This window comes from Macrotis lagotis, chromosome 2 (genome assembly GCF_037893015.1).
Source record: "Macrotis lagotis isolate mMagLag1 chromosome 2, bilby.v1.9.chrom.fasta, whole genome shotgun sequence".
NCBI classification, from domain to species: Eukaryota; Metazoa; Chordata; class Mammalia; order Peramelemorphia; family Peramelidae; genus Macrotis; species Macrotis lagotis.
The window spans coordinates 197,779,560-197,805,894 of NC_133659.1; the positions used below are offsets into that span (position 1 = coordinate 197,779,560).

A 26,335-nucleotide genomic window follows, 5' to 3' on the forward strand; every position below is an offset into this window, starting at 1 on the left:
TTGTGACTAAATAAGAAAGTGGGATGGTAATATATGGAGTATAGGTAATAAATGTGAGGATATTTTTCATGCTATCCCTGGGACCTTTGTAATGTAAGAAGCCCTGGAGGAAAAGCTTCAGCATGTGTGGCCTCCTTTGGAAAATTAATAAGAAAGGGATTTTTTTTTAATTTCTGAAGGAAATACTCATATTAGGATATTCCCAAATCCTTTGAAATACTGAAAAACAATTTAGTAAGGACTAGTTTTTTTTAAATAAAAATAAGTTTGCCAGAAGAATTACTGAATAGGACCACAAGATAAATATTCAGAAGAACTAGATTTGGAACAGAAGGTAGAAAAGAAATTCCAGAAGGAAGAAATTAAAAGGTAGTAAAGAAATTTCATGTCTTAGCTCAGGACTGATCCTAATCAAAATAATTTCTAGTTGTCTTTGTCTTGTATACTGTACAGGCTTGACCACTAAGGCAAGTACCTACACTATTGTACATATAGCAGATGCTCAGAAATTGTACTGAATGATTTGAGAAAATGAAGATAACTGTACAATTGATACATTCTTTTGGACAAAAGTATAAAGAATTAAACCATAACCAAGTTCAGTAAATGGTGCAGTAGGCAGCAACCTCAGAGCCTTGGATTCTCAGCTTGGTTCTATAGTTCATTAGCTTTTGAACCAGGGCAAGTCACTTCCCTTCTTTGGGGCTCAGGTTTCTTTTCTAGGAAAGTTGGGGAGTTGGTGAAGATGTTCTTTAAGGCACTTTACATCTCTAAAGTCTAAGATAAAAGTAACTAAATCACCTTGAGGCTCTGTGCAATACAGAGATTTGACTAGGTGATGTTTAAGATCCTTTTCAGTGCTAATGTTTTATATTTGTTTGAACAAAAAGGAAATATATATTTTACAATTGTAGAGGCAAACATATTCTACATGACTTGAATTAAAGGGAAATGTAATAACACCATTAGCTTGCTAAAACTAAACCTTTGTAAAATAAAATAATAAATCCTTTAATGGCCTATCAATGACTCTTACTTGCAGCGACATCTCAATCAGCATTAGTAATTTCTTGATTCCTATCCAGACCTTCTTTCCCTTGACTTGCTGTGCAATAGTGGAACGTTCTTTATCTTTGAAATTACCCAAAAGCTAGAAAAACGAAAATAAGAATTATTTAAATGGGGCTTAAAATTCACACCAAAAACATATTAATTCTTACATTTATCCTTAAGAGATTGATTAGAATATTTTACTGCCAATTAAATTGCTATGATCTTCTCACAGTACATTATGATCAACCTTGATCTCATGTTCTACATAAGTTATAATCCCGAATAGATATTTCTTTACCATTCGTTTTATTTCCACAAATTTTTTTAGCATAAACATGTAACAATTATCAGAGTGAAAAATCCAATTTTTACTTCTAAAACATGCTACCTATATTATAATAGAATAAATTGATATTTCATTCTCCTCTAGAGACTTTGCAAAAAAAAAATTAGACAGAGGAATAATGAACTTATTCCTCAAATAAACATAAAGGCTGTATACAAGCTAAACTATGGTAACTAAATTGTCATTTTATTGGGATTTCTCTTAAAAGGATTTGAAAACGTATTATTGAGACTATGTAGTAAATCATAATGGTTATTCCATTCAAGTATTTATCAGAACTTGTGAGATTATTAAGTGTCTACTTTATGTCAGGCTCTGTGCTAGGCAATAGGGACACAAACACAAAAAACAAAGAGTTCTTGTTTTAAAGAAGTTGACATTCAAGCCTTCTGTCATCAGGTCACTATAATTAGTGTAATCACTTAACAGATATTTAGTACAGGTATGTATGCAAGAGTATAAAAGTAAATAGACTAAGGTTAGATTCAAGAATCCACACTGAACTTTAAATAAATTAATACTGATCCTACAAAGAGTCCTGAGAATCATTCTCATTCTGCAAAGTTTCTGAAATTCTGCATTTGCTTCTGCAAAAAATGTTTTATATTAGAATACAAATGCTAATAATGAATCTGATAAGATAGAGATAAATATGCTAAAAGACAAAACAAATGTTCTAGGTAATTTACTCTTAATTATTTTACTGCCTTGTACAATCTATGCGTTTTTCTCCATATAATTTATTAGCATGCTACTATGTTGTTCCCAGGGTTTCTAAGTGTGGGAAAGAGGTTTTTCAATTCTCTGTGCAGACTATAATAACCATAATGCAGAAGTAGATAATGATTTGCTTCTAACTACACTTACTTTTTTCACTCTTCCAGAAGAGATGCATCCTTATTAGCATAGTTTTCTGTGTATTGAACCTAACTGAAATAAATTACCAAGAATTCTACTGCCAATTTATTCACAATAAGCAATGTCTTTGGTCAGAGAGGTACATTTTAGGGATGGCATGCATAGATCAATTCACTAATTTATTATCACCTCCAAAGCCTCCATCAATTGTTCTCCTGTAGCAATGTTAGGCACATGAATGGTGGTACTGAATGCATTAAGCATTTCCATTTCCTGAAGGACATCTTTGCGGCTGGTGGTACCAATGATGAGAAGCTTGCGTCCCTGATCATAAGGAGAAAATATTTGAGAATTCAGAGAATTAATCTTAGGAATACTAAAAAAAGAAGAAATCATGCAAAAAATCTATTCATTTAATCCTAAATATAAAAATGAATAAAGAAAAATAAAATATCCAGAATTTCCTGTATAAAAGACTGAGAAAAATGGTAATATTTAGTATGAAATGAGGACAACTTCTGAGGAAATCTTTCTCTCCAATCAAAACAAGAAAACAAAATCAGGAAACTGAAAAAAAATGGCAATGATAATATACTGGGTATTCCAAAAGTCTTAGTGTTGTTTAAACTTTTTTTTTTTGTTTAAACTTTTAATAGCTTAGTGATCTTATTAATTTGGAGAGTTCCCTCTACCAACACAGTCCACAATCTTTCAAACAGCTAGCTAGAGAGTTGCTATGAACAAAAATTTGACCCTATGGTTCACCTGGTGATGAGCATTTCTAAACAATGATTTACTGATGAAAGACTCTCAGTTTATTACTGGATCCATGCTTAAAGACTTAATATATAATTTGAAAGAAGAGTCTGTGTTCCACTTGTTCCACTTCCTTTAAGAACCCATGGTAATAGATAAAGAGGAGATAAAACTACCCCTTTTTGGTAATGATATGATGATGATGGAATGTCCCTTAGGGAATCAGCAAACATATTAATCAAAACAATAGCTTCAACAAAGTTGCAGATTCAAAAATTAACTGCATTCATATGTAATATAACAACATTCCAGAGGAACAGAAAGGGAAATTTCATTCCAAATCACTATAAACTATATAAAGTGCCTAGGGATCAATCTATTGAAACACATAAAAAATGAATCAATTACAAAGTATTTAAAGAAATAAAGAAAAACAAATACTTGGAGGAAGAGTCAGTGCTCATGTCTGGGTCATGCCAATATAAGAAAAATGACAACACTATCAAAGTGAATTTATACTTTTAATGGTATACTAATCAAATTATTGAAGGAATGCTTTATAGAATTTGATAACAAAATTCAATGGAGAAACAAAAGATCCAAAATATAAAAAAAAAGATAAAGAGGTAGTAATAGAGGGCAAACAGGACTTTCAGACCTATTGTGAAGCAGAGGCCATCAAAAGCATTTGGTACCAGAGAGGGAGGTAAATGGAACAGAATAGAAAAGGGACTATTAGAAACAATGGAACTCAATAACCAAGTATTTGATGAAGGGTGAAACATAAATTACTTAGGAAAGAACTCCCTATTTCATAAAAAATTGCTGAGAACACTGGAAAGTAATTTGGCATAAACTAGATTTTGACAAATCCCTCATTCTATATTCATTCTATAATACATTCTAAATGATTGTAATTTTAAAGATCATACTCTAAAAAAATTAGAAGAGAAACAGATTAAATATCTCTCACAGCTATGGAAAGGACATGGTATTCTTTTTTTTTTTGTTTTGTTGTTTTGTTTTGTTTTTTTTGTAGGTTTTTGCCAGGCAAATGGGGTTAAGTGGCCCAAGGCTACACAGCTGGGTAATTATAAGTGTCTGAGACCGGATTTGAACCCAGGTACTCCTGACTCCAGGGCCAGTGCTTTATCCACTGTGCTACTTAGCTGCCCCATGGACATGGTATTCTTAACCAAATGAAGGATAGAGACAATTTACAAAAGATGAAATAGATAATATTGATTATATGACACTGAAAAGCTTCTGCTTAGAGAAAATGAATGTACTTAGACTAAGAAGGGAAGAAGTGGAATGGAGAAAAAAAATTTATATTCTGTTTCTCTGATAAGGGTTTGGTACTAATTCACACAAACATAAACACAAAGACACAGAAACACAACCCATATTCATTATCCAATAGATAAGTGGTCTAAAGATAGGGACAAATAATTTTCAAAAGAAGAATTCAAAGTATTAACAACCACATGAACAGCATCTTCCAACTCACTGATAAGAGAAATGCAAATAAAAACAGTGCTAAAGTTTCAGCTTAAACAACACAAATTGGGAAAGATGATAAAAGATGGGAATAGTTAACATGGAAGGAACTGTGTAACGAGATAGGTGCTCTGATCCATTGCAGTGAGGCTGTGAATCAGTGTAGTTGTGTGAAGAACAGAAAGAAGACCAACTGGAATAATACAACAATACCAGATAGCCAGACTGTCCTTTTAGAAAATGCATTGAGTCTGGCCCTAACATCATGGTCAAAGTCAGGAAGCAGCCTGAAATAATGAACAGCAACAATAAAAAAAAGAATCCACTAAAAAGAGCTATTATGGTGACAAGACACAAACCCAGAAGAGAATGACTCCAAAATGGCTAAAAATAAAACATCAAAAACAAAACAAACACATTTTGAGTATAAGTTCAACAATTTTAGGAATTTCTAAAAGGAATGAAGAGAATTTTAAAAAGCTAAAACATGATTTTATAAATGAGCAGAGGGTTTGGAACATGATATTCTAGAAGGCAAAGGTTACAGGTTTATAGGCAAGAATAACTTAGGCAGCAAAACTGCAGGGGGAAATAATTAATCTTTAATAAAATCTTTAATAAAATAATCTTTAATAAAATAAGCATTCTTAATGATGAAAGCTAAGTAGAAAATATGGAATAAAAACACAAGACTCAAGAGAAGCAAAAAAAAAGTAAATAGGAGCAAGCAATCATAAGGACAAAGGACAAAAAACTAGTATATATTCTAATATGAGAAGGCTATCACCATCAGAGATCCTAGAGGAAGTCTAATAAGACAGGTTTAAATGTAAAGATAATAAATATAAATAATAAAAATAAAGCTCTGGGTCAAAGAAAGAGAAGGGGAACTGAAGACAACATTAAATCTGAGCACGCTTTTTTTTTTCACCATTCTCTTCTTCTTTATAAAAGCAGAATATAAAAGTCTTATCAATGCAATAATCAACCATAATTGCAGAGGACTAATGATGAAACATGCTACCCACCTCCTGCCAGAGAGGTGAGATAGACTGAGGGTACAGAATGAGACTTTGGAGGATGGTATGGCCAATGAAGGAATTTGCTTTTCCTGATTATTCATATTTCTTACAGGGGATTTTCTTTCTTTTTTAATGGGTGTGGAGAAGAGATGAAAAGAAGCAACTCTTTTTATAGTTTTAAAAGAATGTAAACTACAGGGGATTCCTAACAATTGAGGAAGGGCTGATCAAATTATTTTATATGAAGGTAACAAAATATTATGTCACTATAAGAAATTACAAAAGGAATGGTTTCACAGAAACCTGGGAAGACTTGTATGAACTGATGCAGAATAAAATAAACAGATCAATGAGAATAATTTAAAAAATAATAACATTGTAAAGACAAACTATGTTAAAGGACTTAAGAATTCTGATCAATGCAATGATCAGCTACTATTCTAGAAGTCTGATGATAAAGAATACTACTCAACTCCTGACACAGAAGTGATGGACTCAAGATGCAGAATGTGGGGCAACGAGAGTGGATCCTGTCTTAGGTGCTCTCTCATAAATCTTTGAAACTAAGGACTTTAACTAAATTTTTGAGAGACAGAACCCACAGAGGGACGCCAGAGGGGTGGCCCACTAGAACCAAAGAACTTTAGCCTCTAGAGGCAGCCCCAGGGCGCTGGGAGCCACGGCTCACAGCAGCAGGGGAGTTTCCTGACCTATGCCCAGGGGAGCACCGGGCACAAATTGGGGGAACAACAGGGGGACCTCTGCCAGAGGGAGCACATGAAGCCCAGCCCTCAGGACACACAACAAGCAATGTGGTCTTGCAGCAGACCAGATCCAGGAAACAGAAGCAGGCAGAGACAGTAAACAGGAGCCCCCAGAGCATGAGCCCATTGAACCTAGGGAGGGGAGTGAAAAGAGAGACTGCCGAGCTCTGTCCCCTGCCCCTGGAACGGGAAGCTGGGGCTCTGAACACATTCAGATCCTGATCGCAGTCTAGGCCCCCCCACAGAACAGCAGCCCCCCCACCTCAGCCCTGTGGCGGGGGGTGGGGTCGCATATGGTCATTCACAGACTAGGAGGGAGGACAGAGCCTCACACACTGAGACCCTTGTGGGAGTGTCCCAAAAGCGCAGGAAGCACTCCCAAAACAGGCTTAGGCTGGGAAAATGAGCAAGCAGAGAAAAAAGAGGAACACCACTGAGAAATAAATACATTATCTATGATCCTAAGAGGGATCAAAATACTCAGTCTGAAGATGAGGAAGCACAAGCTCCTGCATCTAAAGACTCCAAAAAAAAAAAAACAGAAATTGGGCTCAGGCTATGACAGAGCTCAAAAAAGACTTTGAAAATCAAATGAGGGAGATAGAAGAAAAACTGGGAAAAGAAATGAGAGAGATGCAGGAAAAACATGAAAATGAAGTCAGCTGCCTAGTCAAGGAAATCCAAAAAAATGCTGAAGAAAATAGCATGCTAAAAAACAGCTTAGGTCAAATGGATAAAACAATTCAAAAAGTTATTGAGGAGAGGAATGCTTTAAAAAGCAAAATTGGCCAGATGGAAAAAGAGATAAGAAAGCTCTCTGAGGAAAACAAATCCTTCAGACAAAGAATAGAACTCAGAGAGATTGATGAATTTACAAGAAATCAGGACTCATTACTTCAAAACCAAAAAAAAAAAAAAATGAAAAATTAGAAGAAAATGTGAAACATCTCATTGAAAAAACAACTGATATGGAAAACAGATTTAGAAAAGATAATTTAAAAATTATTGGAATACCTGAAAGTCATGATCAGGAAAAGAGCCTTGACATCATTTTCAAAGAATTACTACAGGAAAATTGCCCTGATATCCTAGAAGCAGAGGGCAAAATAGAAATGGAGAGAATCCACCGATCCCCCTGAGAAAGAGATTCCAAAAAAACAGCCCCTAGGAATATTATAGTCAAGTTCCAGAATTCCCAAGTTAAAGAGAAAATATTACAAGCATCCAGAAGGACACAATTCAAATATCGTGGAGCTGCAGTCAGGATCACACAGGACTTAGCAGCAATTACATTAAAAGCTCATAGGGCTTGGAATATAATATACCGGAAGGCAAAAGAGCTTGGAATGCAACCGAGAATCAACTACCCAGCAAAACTGAATGTCTTCTTCCAGGGAAAAAGATGGATTTTCAATGAACCAGGGGAATTTCAAAATGTTCCTGTTGGAATGGTCAGAGCTGAACAGAAGGTTTCATCTTCAGATACAGGACTCAGGTGAAGCATAGAGATTGGAGGAGAAGGGGAAAATATGAGGGACTTGATGATGAGCTGCATGTACTCCTGCATAGAAAAAGGACACTGATAATACTCATATGAACCTTCTCAGTTAACAGAGCAGGTAGAAGGAGCTTTTATAGTTGAAGCACAGAAGAAAGCTGAAGACAAAATATGGTATAAAAATGGAGTCAATAGAAAAAAAGGGAAACGTAATGGGAGAAAGAAAAAGGAGAGGGGGAAAAGGCCAAGATATTTCATATAATAAGATTTTTCTTTATTACAATGAGCTATTGCAATGATATGGAAGGGGGGAAGACAAGGGGGAATGAGGGAATCTTCGCTCTCACCAGAGGTGGCTAGGAGAGGAAACAGCATATATACTCAATGGGGTACAGACATCTGGAGTAAGAAGGAGGGGGTAGCAGGGGGAAGGGGTGGGGATGTGAATAAAGGAGGAGAGGATGGACCATGGGGGAAGAGTGGTCAGATATAACATTTTCTTTTTTACTTCTTTCAAGGGGCTGGGATTGGATGGCCGTCCGGGACCATAGGGCCAGGTGAATGCTGGGCCTAAGGGGGTAGGGGGTTCGGGGCCTCTTGACCCCAGGACAAGGGATCTGTCTGCTGCTCCACTCAGCTACCCTACAGCAGAGTCAGAGTGAAAGGAGAGAGAAAATATAGTACATGGTAGTGGAGAAATACGAAAGGCGGGAGTTGCGATCAGCAATGGCAAAGGTGGAAAAATAGGGAAGTAACTTTTGCCATGGACTTATCATAAAGAATATGATCAACCTCCGACAGAGTTGTTGGTGTTGGAATAAAACTGAAGCACATTTTTTATTATTATTATTTTGGGGGAGGGTACAGGGCAAATGGGGCTGGGTGGCCTGCCTGGGGCTACATAGCAGGGTGATCGTTGCGTGTCTGAGGCTGGATTTGGACCTGGGTGCTCCTGGCTCAAGGGCCAATGCTCTGTCTGCCACCCAGCCACCCCTACTATTATTACTATTTTATTTTATTTTGGGTCTTTTTTTTCTTTCTTTTTTGTTTTTTGCAGGGCAGTGGGGTTGGGGTGGCTTGCATGTCACATGGCTGGATGATTGTTGGGTGTATGGGGCCGGATATGGGCTCAGGTCCTCCTGGCTCCAGGGCTGGTGCTCCGTCCATTGCGCCACCTGGCCATACCTACAATTCTTATTATTATTATTTTTTTTCTCTCCCGTTTATTGCTCAAGCGAGTCTATTATTTTTTGGAGGGAGGGGGTATTTTGTTTACCCTTAAACAAGAATATTTTATTAATGTGCAGAAAAACTTTTTTTTAGGTTTTTTCTGCAAGGCAATGGGGTTAAGTGGCTTGCCCAAGTCCACACAGCTAGGTAATTTTTAAGTGTCTGAGACCGGATTTGAACCCTGGTACTCCTGACTCCAGGGCCAGTGCAAAAAAACATTATTTGTAAAAAAAAAACCAAAACGTGCATACCCTTTGATCTAACATAACACTCCTCCGTCTATACCCTGAAGAGATGATGAAAAAGGGTAAAACCATCACTTGTACAAAAATATTCATAGCAGCCCTGTTTGTGGTGGCAAAGAATTGGAAATCAAGTAAATGTCCTTCAATTGTGGAATGGCTTAGCAAACTGTGGTATATGTATGGAACACTATTGTTCTATTAGAAACCAGGAGGGATGGGAATTCAGGGAAGCCTGGAGGGATTTGCATGAACTGATGGTTCACTACACACCCAAATAGCAACATGGGGGCGATGATCAACCCTTGATGGACTGGCTAATTCCATCAGTGCAACAATCAGGGACAATTTGGGGCTGTCTGTAATGGAGAATACCATCTGTATCCAGAGAAAGAACTGTGGAGTTTGAACAAAGACCAAGGACTATTACCTTAAATTTAGGAAAAAAACCCCTGATATCTTATTGTCTGATCTTGCTATCTCTTATACTTTATGTTTCTTCCTTAAGGATATCATTTCTCCCTCATCACACTCAATTTGGATCAATGTTTACCATGGCAACAATGTAAAAACTGACAAACTGCCTTCTGTGGGGGTGGGGGGTAGGAAGTAAGATTAGGGGAAAAATGGTAAAACTCAAAATAAATAACACCTTTAATGAAAAAAAAAAGATGCAGAGTGTGACATACATTTACATGACTAAAGTGGAATTTGTTTTGCTTGACTGCATATTTCTTACAAGGGTTTTGTTTTCATTTCTATTTTTTTTTAAATGGGAAATATAAGTGGAAAGTGAAAATAAATACTTGTTCAACTGAAAAAATTATAAAAATCTGAATAAATCTGGTATTCTTTCAAAAAGCAGCCACTGTCTTCTGATATGCTTTTAAGGCTCATTCATACTTAGATAATTTAAACTCTCAATTCCCTTGTTTCTATGTCAGAAGATACATCTAAACACAAAAGAAGTAATAATAGACTATATTCTTTGCTTAGTCCATGAAGCTACAATTTTTTTTATTACTTGTTACTTCCTTAGCAAAACTCCCATATTAGCTATGACTCTGACCTGCAGAGTGATGAAAGATTGGGAAATGCACAGTGGCTTATAATGGAGTGCTAATTTATGTTATGCTTTCTGTCTTGTTCAACAAGACTGCAACATTGCAAAGAGGTCATGACCCAGGAAAAGTTCAGGTCTCAACTTGCAAGGTTTCATCTTTAAGAAAACTTTGAAAAACATTACCAAATAATTAAATTGTGTTAGATCATTTTGTATGCTAATTAGTGGTAATTCCCATGAGGAAGTTTTATCATGAACAAACAGCTCTGAGTATATTCGTGTAATAAATCACATTGGACAACAATTTGGAAAAAACTGACAGCTGCATGAAATGGGAATGTGAGCTATAAAAACAAAAAATATTATTTCAACAAAGTGGAAAAAATACCATTAATAATATGTAGTTACAATTCTCAAGTATATTGATAGAAATGAAATATTTCCCACTATATTACTATCTAGATTACTATCATTGACCAAACATCAAATCAGATTCAAATATATATATTTTCTCTCAATATTAATTCAAATGTCCTAAATTTACTATGGGTCATTAGGATTGCGAAAAATCACACTTTTCTCACTCAACACTTCTCTGTTCAGGAAACTCTTGTTAGCTAATGGTCATATGATGAAGTCAGATTCTAGATAAGCATTTTTCAGCAAAATGTTTTATAGATGAAAAATTGAGATAAGTACTAGAGTATCTAATATCTAAGGTTTCTGTTACCCAGAAGATAGACTAATTGGATTATATTTCTCCCTTCCAAATGAATTCCCCTTCCCTATCAACTGAAAAAAAAGGAAAGATATCCTTAAAAAAAACCAAAGACGCTAAATCAAGAAAAGAAAAAGAAAAAAAAAAAACCTATACAATTAATATGGAAGGCCTGATTTCAAAGGGGAACAAAAGAAATTATAATTTGAAATCAAATCAGTTCTTTTTCTATGAAACTTGGTTGAGGAATTCCAATATAACATCAGTATGATAACTATAAATACAAAAACCCTTAAATAAATTAAGCAATTGGGGGGGCACAGCTAGGTGGCACAGTGAATAGAGCACCAGCCCTGGAGTCAGGAGTACCAGAGTTCAAATCCGGCCTCAGACACTTAATAATTACCTAGCTGTGTGGCCTTGGGGCAAGTCACTTAACCCCATTGCCTTGCAAAAACTAAAAAACAAAAAACAAACAAAAAAACAAAAAACTTTGGAGTCTGTGAACCAGATAGACAGCTAAATAAAAATAGGACAAAAGAAAGAAAACCAGATAGTTAATAATTCAATAAATAAAAATGTCAATTGGGTAAAGGGCACTAATCTAAGTGATATGGGAAGAGAGTAAAGAATTGGAAGACTTGTCACTGCCCTCAAGAAATTTCCGATATAGGTAGTAGAACTACTAAATAAAACCATATCAACAAGTACAAAATAATACAATATAAATTGAATGAGGATTGAGAAGGCACAGAATGCTTGGTACATAGCAAGTCTTAAAAAATTCTTGTTGATTGATTGATCACAGTCTGGTGGAAATTGTCCTGAAGGTATTAGGGAGATTCTAGAAAGGAGGGGAAAGTTAGTCCATGTGAAGAGAATGGCACTTTGATGATGGAGAGAAAGGAACCTATGTGATGAAAATCTTTGTATGTATGCTAAACTGAAGAATGTCAGGATGAAAGTGGTATTTGCAAAAGATTACTCTGGCAGGTATGTACAAGATGAGCTAGGAGTTAGAGAAAACTACTGCAGTAAAAATACAATATCAAAGATGGTTAATGCACTTAAACAGTTCTGGGACCCTGGGCAAGTCCTTTAACCTCTTTGAACCTCAATTTCCTCATGCATAAAAAGAGGGGGTTGGACTCAATGGTTTCCTAAGATCCTTCCCTACCCTATATCTATGATCCTGTGTCAGGTTTGAGGGTCATGACTCTCAAAAGTTAAGCATCAAATAAGTATCAGATTTTAAATCACACACCCCAAATTGGCAAACATGACCAAAAGGGGAACAGCTGATATTAGAAGGGCTGCAGAAACACAGGTAAATTAATATAGTTTATGGAGCTCATTCTGGAAGGTAATTTGGAATTATGCCAAGAAAATGGCTAAAATATCCATACCCTTTGACCCAGAGAATCTATTTCTAGTCATATATCAAAAAAAAAAAAGACCAAGACAGAAAGGCCCCACATATATTGAAATATTCATAACAGCACTCTTTTTTAGTAGCAAAGAACCAGAGGAAAAAATAGTTGTCTACTGACAGGGGAACTGGAATATATTATTGCACCATGAGAAACAATATAAAAAAAATCAGAGAAGCACAGTGAGACTTGTAAAGTAAGCAAAGCTAGGAAAATAATATACAGAATGATTTCATCAAAGTAAAAGGAAAGAGCAAAAATACAAAACTTTATTGTCTATAACAAGAATGTCCAAGCTTGTCCTTGAAGAAAAGAGATGGGTGACTATGGTAATGGACTACTGTATAAAAACTATCAGATTTTACAGGTGCACTGGTTATGTAATTAGGGAAGGGTGGGAGAGTAGATTAAAACCTGTCAATTAATTGATCTCCCTTACCCCCTTCCAGCTGAGGTGATGAAGTCACAGACTGTAAGAGATAAATAAGAGAGTTAAAAGTCTTTTGTTTTTAATTTTTCTTCAATTAGCAAAAATATATTTTCTCCCCCTCACCTCCCCTCCATTCAAAAAGAGGAAAAACAAAACCTTTGTTACAAATATGAATAATCAAGTAAAATAAAATACTACCATGTCCAAAAAAATTTCTGAATCTACACTCTGAGTCCTACATTTCTCTTTCAGGAGTAGAATCTAGGGTAACATCTTTCCTTATATGTCCTTTGCAATTGTGGTCCTTAAGTCTTTCATAATTGTCTTTATAATGCTGCTTTTATTTTTTAAACTCTTCTGGTTCTGCTTGTTTCACTCTACATCAGTTCATTCAAATCTTCCCAGATTTCTCTGAAACCATCTTTTTTCATTTCTTACAGTATAATTTCCATTATATTCATGTACTATAATTATTCAGTTACTCTCCAAAAGATGGGCACTCCCTTAGTTTTCAGTTCTTTGTCATAAGATTTTTAAAGAGAAGTGTAAAGGAGGACTTTACACTGTTATCTTTTTATAGCATTTGAAGTCCTTCAATCAAACTTGATGGAATTAGAGAGGAGATAGTTATTGGATAAGGATTAGCCTTCCCTCTTTAAAAAGGCAGATTTTTAAAAACCGAAGGCAATTTTTATTACATTATGGTTACAGAAAAATGTATTTAATATTTCTGCTTTTTTTTTTGTTTGAAGTTTTTATGTCCAAAGACATGATCAATTTTTGTGAAGGTGCCACTCAAGCAGAGATTAGGCATATTCTTTTCTATTCTCATTCAGTATTGTCCAAGTTTATCATATTTAACTTTTCTAAAGTTTTATCTTTCTTGTTTATCTTATAGTTAAGTCAAAAGGAGCAAATTAAGGTCCCCTACAATTATAGTTTTGAGTAAGACATTTTCTAAGGAGGGTTGAGGCAAGAGGAGTCTGAAAAATATGACTTCTGAAATAGGAAAGAGATTCAGCTATGGAAAAACAACTTTTGTGTGTGTGGAGGGGCAATAGGGTTAAGTGACTTGCCCAAGTTCACAAAGCTAGCAAGTATCAAGTGTCTTAAGGTCAAATTTGAACTCAGGTGCTCCTGACTCCAGGGTCAGCGCTCTAACCACTGTACCACCTAACTGCTCCCCAAAACACATTAAGAGGGAATCATATTCCTGAGTTCTGGGGTGATGTTGGGAGTAGATTTATCTCTTTATCAGTCATATTTTTTAGCAGAGTTAATTAAATTAGTGGAAAACTGGAATTACTTACCCAGCAGTAGGCAGATACTATGAGTTAAGGCACAAGATAGGAGGAACCTTGTGAGTTGAGTTAGTTCTGGCTATCAGAAGTCTAGCTGAACTGTTGATGAAGTTGTAAACTGATTCATCCACTCTGGGGAACAATCTGAAACTATGCCCAAAGGGCTATAAAATTATGTATACCCTTTGACCAAACACTATCACTACCAGATCTGTATCCCACAGGGATTAAAAAAAAACAAAAAGGAGAAGGACTAATTTATACAAAAGTACTTATAGTACCTTTTAGTGGTGACCAGGAATTGGAAATTTTATATTTCAGTTAAAGAAATAGTCAATTCAAAGGACCAGAAATGGGATATCAAGAAGATTGGCTTGGTTTATCTGTAGAAAACAGGAAGAGAACTTGTTTAAAATGGTCTAAGGATCAGGTTGTCAAGGGTTAAAAAAACTAAAAGAAAAAGGGTTTATATTTGATTATAGGATCAACAAAAAGTCACTGTAATGAGTTGAGTAAAGTAGTAACATGGTCAAACTAGCACTTTAGATCACTTGAACAACTATGTGGGGAAAGAGTAGAATGGGAAGAGATGGGGCCAGAAGACTAAACTTGGGGACTAGAGTGATGGCTATATAAGATTGACAAGGAGGCATATGAGAGATATTATGGAGACAGAAGTAAGATTTGGCAATTTATTGGAAATGGAAGTAAAGAAGAGTGAGCAGTCAAGAAAAACATGGGTGTATGAACCTAGTAGGTAATCAGAAGTATGGTGGTACCCTTAAAAGAAACAGGGGATCTTGGAAGATAGAGATGGTTTCAGGATGTCAGAGCATTGAGCTGGTTGTTGGTTGGTTGTTTGGTTCTTGTCCTTCATTATTGAAGAAGACCAAAATGACATCATTATGTTTGAGAATATTACAGCGTTCCTTATTGTGGCTGATCAGACCAAAAGAGTTTGAAATAATCTACCACAGGTTGGGCACAAATAGTCCATGTGAACACCTAGGGTGAGCACTCTAAACTTACAGATGTCACATTTCCTTTGAGCTGCTTCAATTCTGCCTTCCTCATAGAGTGCAGCATCCTCCTGATGAGGGCATGCCATGCTGGGTGGCTCTGTGCTGGTGTCTCCCATGCTGAACAATCAATTCTAAAGTTCTTCAATAAGACTTTCAAAGTGTCTCAATATCGTTTCTTCTGACCCCCTTGTGAGCACTTGCCCTGTGTGAGTTCTTCATAATTTTTTTTTTTTTTGACAAATGTATGCTGGCATTCTAACAACATGACCAGCCCATCATAGTTACACTCTTTGTAAGTAATGTTGGAATGCTAGGCAGCTTAAGTCAGTAAAGGACCTCAGTGTCTGGTATCTTCTCCTGTCAGGTGATCTTCAGAATCTTCCTAAGACAATTTAAATGGAAGCAATTCAGTTTTCTGACATGGCAATGGTAGACTGTTCAGGTTTCACAGGCATATAGCAATGAGGTCAGTTCAACGGCTTTGCAAACTTCAGTTTGATGGTCAATCTAATACCTCTTCTCTCCCACGCTTTCTTTTGAAGCCTACCAAATACTGAGCTAGCTCTGGCAATGCGAGTCATTGTCATTGTGAACCTCCCTGGAAAAAACACTGCCAAGGTTCTTGTCCACAGGACTCAAAACTTCTCCATTTACTGTAAGCAATGGTTCCACATAGGGATGGTGTGGTGCTGGTTGATGGAGCACTTGTGTTCTCTTGGTGTTAACAGTTAGACCAAAATTAGCATAAACAGCAGCGAATTGCTCCATACTTTGCTGTATCTCCGCTTCAGAGGCTGCATTGAGTGCACAATCATCTGCAAACAGAAGTTCATGTACCAACACTCCCTCTACTTTGGTCCTGGCTTATAGCCTTTTCAAGTTGAAGAATTTACCATCAGTGTGGTAGCTGACCTTGAGGCCATGTTCATCCTCAGTGAAGGCTGAAAATATCATGCTATAAAAAATAAGTGAGTAAGGACACATCCTCGTTTCTCTCCACTAGAGACTGAAAAATCTCAAGAGCATCGTCCACTATCTAAAATTGGCAATTTTCAAGGGAATCAATTCACTCTTTTCCTTTTCCTGCTGGTGAAAGAAAACTAAAAATCAAATTTAGAGGCCACTAGAAAAATTCATAACTGGGGCGGCTAGGTGGCGCAGTGGATAAAGCACCGGCCCTGGAGTCAGGAGTACCTGGGTTCAAATCCGGTCTCAGACACTTAATAATTACCTAGCTGTGTGGCCTTGGGCAAGCCACTTAACCCCATTTGCCTTGCAAAAAAACCTAAAAAAAAAAAAAAAAGAAAAATTCATAACTACCCTGTCTAGTTGTTGGGTTTTGTTTAAAACCCTAGTACAAAACATCATGTGCTACTCTCCTGGTTTTCCTCCTACCTGTCTGACCTCATCTCTGTTTTCTTTACTGTATCCTCTAATGGGTCACATCTTTGCCCCTGACATTTCTGTCCTGAACCCCCTGCTTCTCTCCCTCCATTTTTATTTCATTCACTTTGTGATCTCATCAACTCCCAGTAACCATCTTAAGCTCAATTTGTCCAAAATAGAACTCATTGTTTTTCCTCCAAAACCTTCCCCTCCACACACATAACATTCCTACTACTGAAGAGGGTAACACCATCCTCCGGGTCCTCAGGCTCACAAACTAGGAGTCATTCTCCCTTTCTTACACCTCTTGTAGTCACTGTTGCCAAGAGTTGCTTTCCATTTCATCTTTGCATCACTTCTCAAATAAATCCCCTTCTCTCTTCTCTGACATTGTCACCACTCTAGTGCAGGTCCTCCTGACCCCACACTTTGATTATATAATACCCTCCTGATGGTATTTTCTGCCTCAAGTCTTTCCTCACTCCAATCCAAGCTCACTTCAGCCAAAGTGATTTTTTCTAACCATCTTACCTCTACTCAATAAATTGCATTGGCTCCCTATTGCCTCTAGGATCAAATACAAAATGCTGTTTGAAATTCAGAGACCTTCATAAGCTAGACTCTTCCTGCCTTTTTTGGTCTCCTTACATCTTACTCCCTCCCACATACTTTTTGATACAGTCATTGGTTTACTGACTGCCACAAAAAGACACCCTGTCTCTCAGCTCCAGGTATTTTCCGTCTCCCATCTCTGAAGTGCTTTCCCTCCTCCACTCCATGACTGACCTCCCTGGCTTCTTTTATGCCCCAATTAAAATCTTACCTTCTTTAGGAAGTCTTCCCTAACACCTTCGGAGGTTAATCATATTTGTTTGCAAGTTGTCTTGTTTGTTGGATTTAAATACACTGAGGGTGCAGGGACTGTCTTTTGCCTCCTTGTATTCCCACAACTTAGCACAGTGTCTGGCCTACAGTAGGTACTTAATATAGGATTGATTGCTAAAGAATAAAGAAGTAAGAATAAAAAGAATTGGAGCACCACATATAATCCAACGGATCAGAAGCTGTCATTTCTGCTTTTTTCAAAAAAAATTTCATTTATTCTTATTTATCAGTTGATCACTTTATGACCACTAATACTGAATATCAGACATGTTCACAGAGACAAATGACTCCTCTGAGTGTCATCTGCCAAGTCAACAAGTGTATTATGCTCTGAACCAGGCATACAAATAGAAAGATAGTCCTCTGCCCTCAGGGAATTTACTTTCTAAAGAGGAAGAATACATAAAAGGTGATTGAAAAGGGAGTGGGGGAAGAGATGAAGGGACCAGCCAGAAGACCTGGAAGAGAAAGGCCAGAAGACTATAGAAAAAGAAAACACTTCAAAAAAACAACCTAGAGAGATTTATCAATCCATAGGTGCCAAATGATCATGATGGGTCTTGGTACTTAGGTTTAATCCAAACAAGATAAGATATAGAACAGTTAAGAAACAACAAAAGATGCAATCCTGCTTTCCTCAGCAAAGAGTGTTCTTAAATGAAAAATTGTTGAATCTTTCCTATGATCATGCAATGGGGCCTCTTTACACACATGGAGTCATGATTTCTTATCCCCCAAATGTATGTTTCTTTTTTTCTGTTGTTAAATGTTTTAGTTGAATACCAAAGGAAGTATAATCCAAATAAATCAAGCTACAACTAGGCAGATAGTTACACTTAAACACTCCCCATTCGTTTTTGGCCTGTGGCAAATTTTGAGTCTGTCTCTATATCCTTCATCATGGTGAGGCAGGCAGACTTGAGAAAGATGAAGGGAATTTATGGTGCAGGTATAATGTGCGATGAGAAACTTAGCAGCAAATAAGCTTTAAATAATTATTGCAGATAAACTAATCCTTAAATCATAAGACTTTTCAAAAAAATTGAGCAGGACCTCAGAGACAATCTACTCCAATCCCCTTATTTTATAGAGAAGCACACTGAATTCGGAGAGATTAAATGATTAGCCCAAATAGGAATAGACTCAGAACCAGAACCCAGGTTTCCTGATTTTCCTTATTCAGTGTTCATTTATTTTATAAAATTTCATTTTATTTAAATCTTCATTTTATATTACACTGCCTCTCAGACAATGAAAAAAAATTTAACAACTCTTGTATTTGTGGAAAATACTGAATATTATATCAACTCCAACTCCTCAGTATGATCTGACTCTATTATGGCACAATGGATAGAAAAGTAGACTTGAAGATATGAGTCTGAATCTTGTTCCAGACATTGTGTCACTTATAGACCACTCACTCAATCCTCTAAGTCTCAGTTTCTTTATCTATTAAAGGGGTAACAGTAGTACCTATCTTACAGTTATCATGAGGATCAAAGGAGAATATAAAGTGTATAAAACAAACCTTAAAGTGACATATAAATGTGAACTGTTGCAATGATTATGATTAAGAGTTACTAGTGAAACTATATTTTACAGTTCAAGATAGCACTCAAGTACAAGAACTATGTCTCACTTATTTTTTCTTTTCCTTAGTGCCTGGCTCAGGGTAAATACTAAAAAAAAATAACCAGTGAATAATAATAATAATAATAATAATAATAATAATAATAATAATAATAACAACAGTAGTAATAGCAGCAACAGCAGCTCATGGTTATACATTGCTTGGCAGCTTTCCCAGTTCTCTCCTTCCAGTAACTATACAGCAGGGAATAAAAAGATAAAAAAAAACACATAAAATTCAGAACTCATTTTAGAGGAGATAATAATAGACAAAATAGAGGTTAAAGTGGCCTGGCTAATAACTTATAGATGTCTCAGATGTGACCAAGCTGGAATATATTGACCATAAATCATAAGTCCTTCCTATTGCACCTCACTGGCCCAGATATACAATACTGGTTGGAATATAGGCAAGAGACACCTTAAAATGATCTTTCTTTGAAAGGCTATATACTTAACATACATAAGAGAGACACAGCGAAAATCAATTACATAAAAGTACATTAAAGAAATAGGAGAAAAGGTAAATTCTTTTAATTCAAATAAGATATTTTCATTCATTTTTAATCATCCCAGTTTTTTGTCTATATCACTTTCATTGTTATTTTCATCTTCCCAATCTTACTGCAATCTATATCATTATCATAGCATTTCCTTCCTATTTTATACTATTTGCATTTTCAACAATGTTACAGAATCAAATAATTTAGATGGCGAAGAAGCCTCTTGGAAAGCATCTGGTCCAGTCTCATAATTTAACAAATGAAGAAAGTCATGCCCAAAGAAATCACCAGTCTTGCCTAAGATTACAAAGTTAATGGTAGATCAAGTTAATGGTAGAACTAGGATGAAAAACCCAGTTGTGAGCTACTGTAATTCAAGAGTTATGTAAATAGGAAAGGAGGAACTAAAATGAAGCAGATAAGAAAGAGGCAAAATAGAAGGAGCTGGTTTCCTCTATTTCCTTCAGGTTTTTTTTTTTTTAAACAAGTCAGGACAAAAAGCTAGCAAAATATATAGAGAAGTGGACTTGAAGACAGAAAGACTCGAAACTGACTCTTGTTTAAAATACCATATGACCCTAGGCCAGTCACTTAACCCCCTGAGTCTCAGTTTCTTTATCTATAAAAGGAATAACAGTTGCAACTACCTTACAGAGTTGTCATGAGGTAAGCTAGGCACAATGTGAATACTGCACCTGTGTCCAACAGTGATTTTTGAGCCTTCGTCATAATATTCATTCATTCACTCATTTATTCATTCATTAACAAAAATTTACCAAGCCTCTAGAAGTAATTTACTGCTTAAAGTGCTCTACAACTATATCTTAGTAATAGCAGTGTTTCAAAAAAAGTTTTTTTAATTAAATATTTTATTTGTTTTTCCAACTTCATGCAATGGTAGTTTTTATCAATCTTTTTTTTTCTTTTGCAAGGCAATGGGGTTAAGTGATTTGCCCAAGTTCATACAGCTATGTAATTATTAAATGTCTGGGGTCGTATTTGAACTTAAGTCCTCCCTATGCCAGGGCCAATATTCTATCACTGCATCAACTAGCTGCCACATGATCAATTATTTTTTTTACAAGGTTTTGAGTTATGCATTTTTTCTCCCTTCCCTCCTCTCCCCCTTTCCTGACAAAAAAGCAATCTGATATAGCTGCATATTTATAACCACACTAAATATAAATCAATATTAAACATATTTCACAAAAGTTTTCACAGAATTAGCTAGAAGCTAGATTTGATACAAAGATGACTTAGGATACTGGTCCTTGTGCTTGTGGAGCAAAGAGGAAGGAATATGACCACATGCAATATTATAAGAAATTTTAAAAAAATTGTAAAAGTTTCTCCCTTTTCTTAATTTTTTCTCTAATTTATTCCTTTTCTCTCCTACCTCTTTACTTTCTTAGAGTAAACAAAATAGCCTAAATCTCTACATTGAGGCTGTGAAGTGACAGTGGTTGGTTTCTCCCCCCCAATATAAAGTAAAACAGAACATACTAGAAGCATGAGAAAAACATGAAAGGTTTTTTGATGTCAAGAGTAAGAAAAGATCATTCCTGACCTGGGGAAAAGAGTTGAGTGAAAGAATAATGAAGGAGGCAGCATATGAACTGGGATTTTTAAAATTTGAAGAGGTGATATAGTGTAGGGAAGGACATAGCCTAGGCAAGAGAACTATGTGAGCAATGGCATATTGGTGAGAATGCCTAGGCAAGAGAACTATGTGAGCAATGGCATATTGGTGAGAATGCACAAGAGGCAATACTGTGATAAACACAAGTCACTTGATATCACAAAGTAAATACTATGGAGGACAGAATTTTCTGATATTAAATTACATGGATTGATATCCCTGAGCATTAGGCCATTAAACACTACCTATCTTTCTTCAGATATTCATGATCTACTATTAAAAAATCAGAGCAAAAACAGTTTTTAATCCCCTCCCTTTCATTGCTCACATTTCTACAATCTAAAAAAAAGTGTGATCTCTAGTCTCATCTTACAACTTATTCACTGAGGGCCACTTGTTTTGTATTATGGTTCAATTAAGCTTTTCTTTTAGGCATTTAAAAGTTCTGTTATTGTATACATGTTTAAAAATGATATTATTTCATCTTACCTATACTCAATTATTTTTAAATACTGTGTATATTGAACATTTTCTTCTCCAAGTTCAGATAAGAGCTACATGGGATGCTCCCTATCCCTCAGCCAACTTTTTGTTATGTCCCTATTGTGATAAACAGTTTCTCTCTCATCCTCATTTGATAAGTTAGCATTCATAAAGTCCTTTAAGATTTGTATAAGTTATCTCATTTGAACCTCAAGACAACCCTATGAAGTAGTTTTATTATTATCCTCATATGACAGATGAGGTTGAGAGAGAATTTTGTAATTTGCCCAAGGATCACATCAAAAATCTCTATGGGAAGACTTGAAATCAGATCTTCCTGATTCAAAGTCCACTGCTTTATCTACCCCCTGTGCCACCACTTGTCTTTAAAAATAAGGCAATTTCCCTGTTTTACAGTTGTTTGATCTTAGATAATGATTGCTACATCTGCTTTTTTTGATTAATGGGGACATAATCAATTCTTCTTCAATTTCTAACTCTAACTCTATGTATATCCTTCAAAAGTATTTCATTTAAACAGAATATTGTTGAATTTTACTTTCTAACTCAATCTGCCATCTCTATTTAATGGGTGCAAATGTCATTTCACATTCATGGGTTATTATTGCTAGGTATGCTTTTTCTTTTGTCTAATAATATTTCTTCCCTTTTCCCTCCCTTCCCTTTTAAAAAGGTAGTGAGAGGAAATTGAATCAATACTAGTTATTTATAATTAGTGATCAGTACCTATTACTTTGTCTTTCTTTTCACCTAGGCCAGATATAAATTACTAGGTTTTACTCTTTTATTCTTCCTGTGATACCCCATTTTATTATTTTTTGTAGGTGAAATTTGTTTAATTTGTGACAATTCCCTCTCCAGATCTACACTCTCTGAAACCACACTTCTGTCTTCTGTCCCTGCCTATTTATTTCCCTGGAGATTTTAATCTATTTCTATACTAAAGACTGTGTTCAACCTTCTTTCCTCTTAGTTCAAAAATGAGTAAGAATTATGAGATATCTATTTATTATTATTACTATTTATTATGTGACTGTATTATGAGAAATAGAAAATAAGCTTTCCCTTTTTCTTAATTTCTTCTCTTCTTGATGTAAGCAACCCATCACAGTTTAGACCTTCCAAATCAACTTAGTAGTTACAATTTAAGGCTTCTCTTGTGCTCTATGTTTGTATTTCAAAGATTTTCTCCAGCTTTGGTTATCTCAACAGGATTGTTTCAAAGTCCTTTATTCTGTTAAAGTTCCATATCCTTGTTTCCTAATCCCATAGAATTATACTGAGTTTTCAAGATGAGTTATTCTGGGGCTTAAGCCTTATTCTTTTAAATAGTCTGTTTGGCTCTCACAGGCAAATAAACATGAAGGTCAGAAACAGTAATATAAGGATACTCTAAAGATCTCTCTAAACAACTATGGAGCAGATCAAAAGACATGAAAGACACTAGAATAGAACCACTCAGCAATGGCATGTCTGTATCAAAAAAGGTGCTATGCTCTATGAGTAAAGCAGAATTGCAGTAGTTCAAAATAAACATGAGATGAGCAAACGTAGAGCTATCCCCACTCTAAATGTTCATAGGGACTATTTTTACCTGTCCTGTGGTAGAACTTTCTGAATGTTTGATCAGTCACTGCTGGACACACTGTATCTTGAACCCAACACAATGATGTCATTTTGGTCCTCTTTAAGAATGAAAGACAACTATATGAAATTCCAAGATTTCCTTTTCCTCCAAAAATTAATTGCTAATTCTGATTATTGTGCTTATTGTGATTCATTGCTATTAGATCTTTTTCTTCCTGTTCTTGCTGTTTTTTAATTTGATCTGAAAACTCTGGATTTTGAATATGCTATTTCAATTTTTTTCAAATTATTTTCCTCCTAAGAAGAGTTCAGTAGATTCTTTCAATTTTCTCATGGCCCTTTGGCTATAACAGTTCTTTTTTTTCCAAGGCAAATGGGGTTAAAGTGGCTTATCCAAGACCACACAGCTAGGTAATGATTAAGTGTCTGAGGCTGGATTTGAACTCAGGTACTCCTGACTCCAGGGCCGGTGCTCTATCCACTGTGCCACCTAGCCACCCCGGCTGCAACAGTTCTGAACAGTTTTATTTTGTGATTTCTTAAATTATGACATTACGGTTTTTTAATTGCTCAAGGTCTTCAGTGAGTCTAAATGATTCTTATTTTTATTTTCATTTTTAGTAGTAGAAATCTCTCATGTTCTAATTTTTCAGTCTTTTGACTTTGTTCAAGCATTTCTTGTTGCCTCATCAAATCACTGGGTTATATTAGCTCCATTCTGTTCTTCCAGGTATCAATTGTATGGATAAGACTACGTTTTTTATTCTTGTACTAAATGTTTTTATTAGTGGGCAATCCATTTTTTTTCTTTTCTGAAGCTTTTCTTATGGTGATTATTTCTTTCACAGGAGACTTTATCTTGAAGTTCTTTTAACCCATTATATTTCTTCATTGTAAAAGAAATAATAGAGTTGCTCTTCCTGCACTCCTTTCCCATGCTTATAAAGATCCTTCTGACTGCACAGGGAAGAAAATAGAACTTTTTCCAAGGTCAGAATCTGTCTTCTCCAGAACTGTTGAATGGGGAAGATAGGTCTAGATATTTTCCTGATGTTGTATTTTCCTGTCTCTTCTACAGTCTGTAATCTCTTACCTTTTGATCCCTGGATAGGGGGCTAACTGATTCAAGAATCTCAATCCCAGACTGTAGCCTGGTAGTGAATCCAGCTCCAGTACTGTTTTACCTACTGCCACAGTCTGTAAGTTCTATTTTCTGGAGCTTCCTTCATAGTTGCTCTGGCTTTATGTATTTCTTTTAAAGTTGCCTACAAGGTTCACAGCTTAGATCTCAGGCATTGGTAAGCTTGGATTGTGCAAGTTTCAAGATAGACTCCTAAGGTTTCCTCACACCCCCTGGATGAGCTGGCTCAGGCCACTTCCCTGTGCAGTCACCTACCCAGGCCCTTGGTTTCAGGTTTCTGTCCTAATTTGCTCCTCTAGGAGATAGTATTAGTGTAAGGCTGGTTTTCTACTATATCCAACAACACTCAGGTATTTGACCTGATTTCCTTATGCAGACTCCAAACAGAAGGTCTATGCCCAAACAGATGCCAATGCTTCAATACCTATCTCTTTTGTATGATGGAGGATTTCTTTGGTTGCATTTTATTTTATGCTCTTATTTTTAAATAGATATTCTTCAGTAAATTTGGCTTTGCCTAGTATCTTTCATGTAGATACCTTAAGTGGAAGTCAAACACCATTGCTGAGAAGTGTGGGTGAATTCAGCTGAAGGACAAACAGCAAATACAAGGGATTCTTAGGTATAGCAGGAAGGCAGATGGTAATGGGTATTAGAAGCCACATCCACCCAAAAACCTGGAGCCTGGAGGGGTCAATACCTATGATCACTGAGAAGGAAAGATCTTAGTGTGTTGTGAGCAGGAGGTTGGCTGGAGTGTTGGGGGAAAGCATCCTATTCCCCATTTCTAGTGATATCTGTCTTCCTGTAGTTAGTGACAGAAATCTGGGCAGACGGGAGCTGGAGGATCATTGAGGAAGAGGTCTTGTTCAGTTCAGGTGGTCTCTGAACTTTGTTTCCTATCATGGGGGTGGTTAGGGGAGAAGAATCTTTAACTCTAGTTCTATCAGCAGAGGAGGAAGGTTTGCTTTTTTAGGGGTTTGTGGCACTCCTCAGATAACTGTTTTTTCAGCTCATAAGTACTTGAGCTGACTGCTGTTTCTGTTTCCTTCTGATCTCTCCAATCCCTGACAAATATTACTTCTCCTAGTTTAATTCAGAATATCAAATCTAGTTTGGAAAAGATATATAGTTCAAGGACATTGGGACTGAGTAAAAGGCTCTCTTCATATGCTTACAAAAATCCTTTTGAAATTTGGAACTCAAAATTTAAAAAAAAATGAATGTTAAAAATTATCTTTACATATAGTTGGGAAAAAGTAAAATATTATTTTTTTAAAAAAGATCCTTCTGCCAATCATCCAGGATATGCCACTCTTGCTATGAGAAGTATATGGTTTATACAGTTATTTTTTATTTTTATTTTTTTTGCTTTAGCTTTTGCAAGGTCACTTGGCTGAGTAAGTATTAAGAGTCTGAGGCCAAATCTGAACTCTGGTCCTCCTGACTCCAGGGCCAGTGCAGTGGACAGAGCAAGAGAACAGAAGTTCAAATTCAGTCTCAGACACTTGAATCTTACTAGCAGAGTGACCTTGGGCACGTCACTTAACTCTGATTGCCTTGCCTCAAGGGCCTTCTCAGTCATCTTGATCCATATCTGGCCACTGGATCCAGAAGGCTCTGGAGGAGAAAGTGAGACTGACTTAGCACAGAACCCCTCCTTACTCAAATCTAATGCATGTGTTTGTCATGGTATCACCTCCTTCATATCAAAACATTATATGGTTACATGGACAAACTTTATGGCGTTCAGGGTAACAGTTGCTTGGACTATTACCTTTTGTTTACATTAGCCATATTTGAGAAAGAAAAAAAAGCAAAAAAAAAT

The 26,335-nt window shown here is 36.1% G+C and overlaps 1 protein-coding gene across 1 annotated transcript in view; it reads right to left on the reverse strand.

Moving 5' to 3' along the window:
• Positions 1-26,335, reverse strand: part of NSF (N-ethylmaleimide sensitive factor, vesicle fusing ATPase) — a 205,881-nt gene that overhangs the window by 10,198 nt on the left and 169,348 nt on the right. Inside the window, exons 18-19 of the mRNA XM_074224391.1 lie at positions 2,447-2,581; positions 1,037-1,150 (exon numbers count right to left, since the gene is read on the reverse strand). Of these exons, the coding sequence (XP_074080492.1) occupies positions 1,037-1,150; positions 2,447-2,581 (249 nt within the window). The remainder of the gene's footprint in view (positions 1-1,036; positions 1,151-2,446; positions 2,582-26,335) is intronic.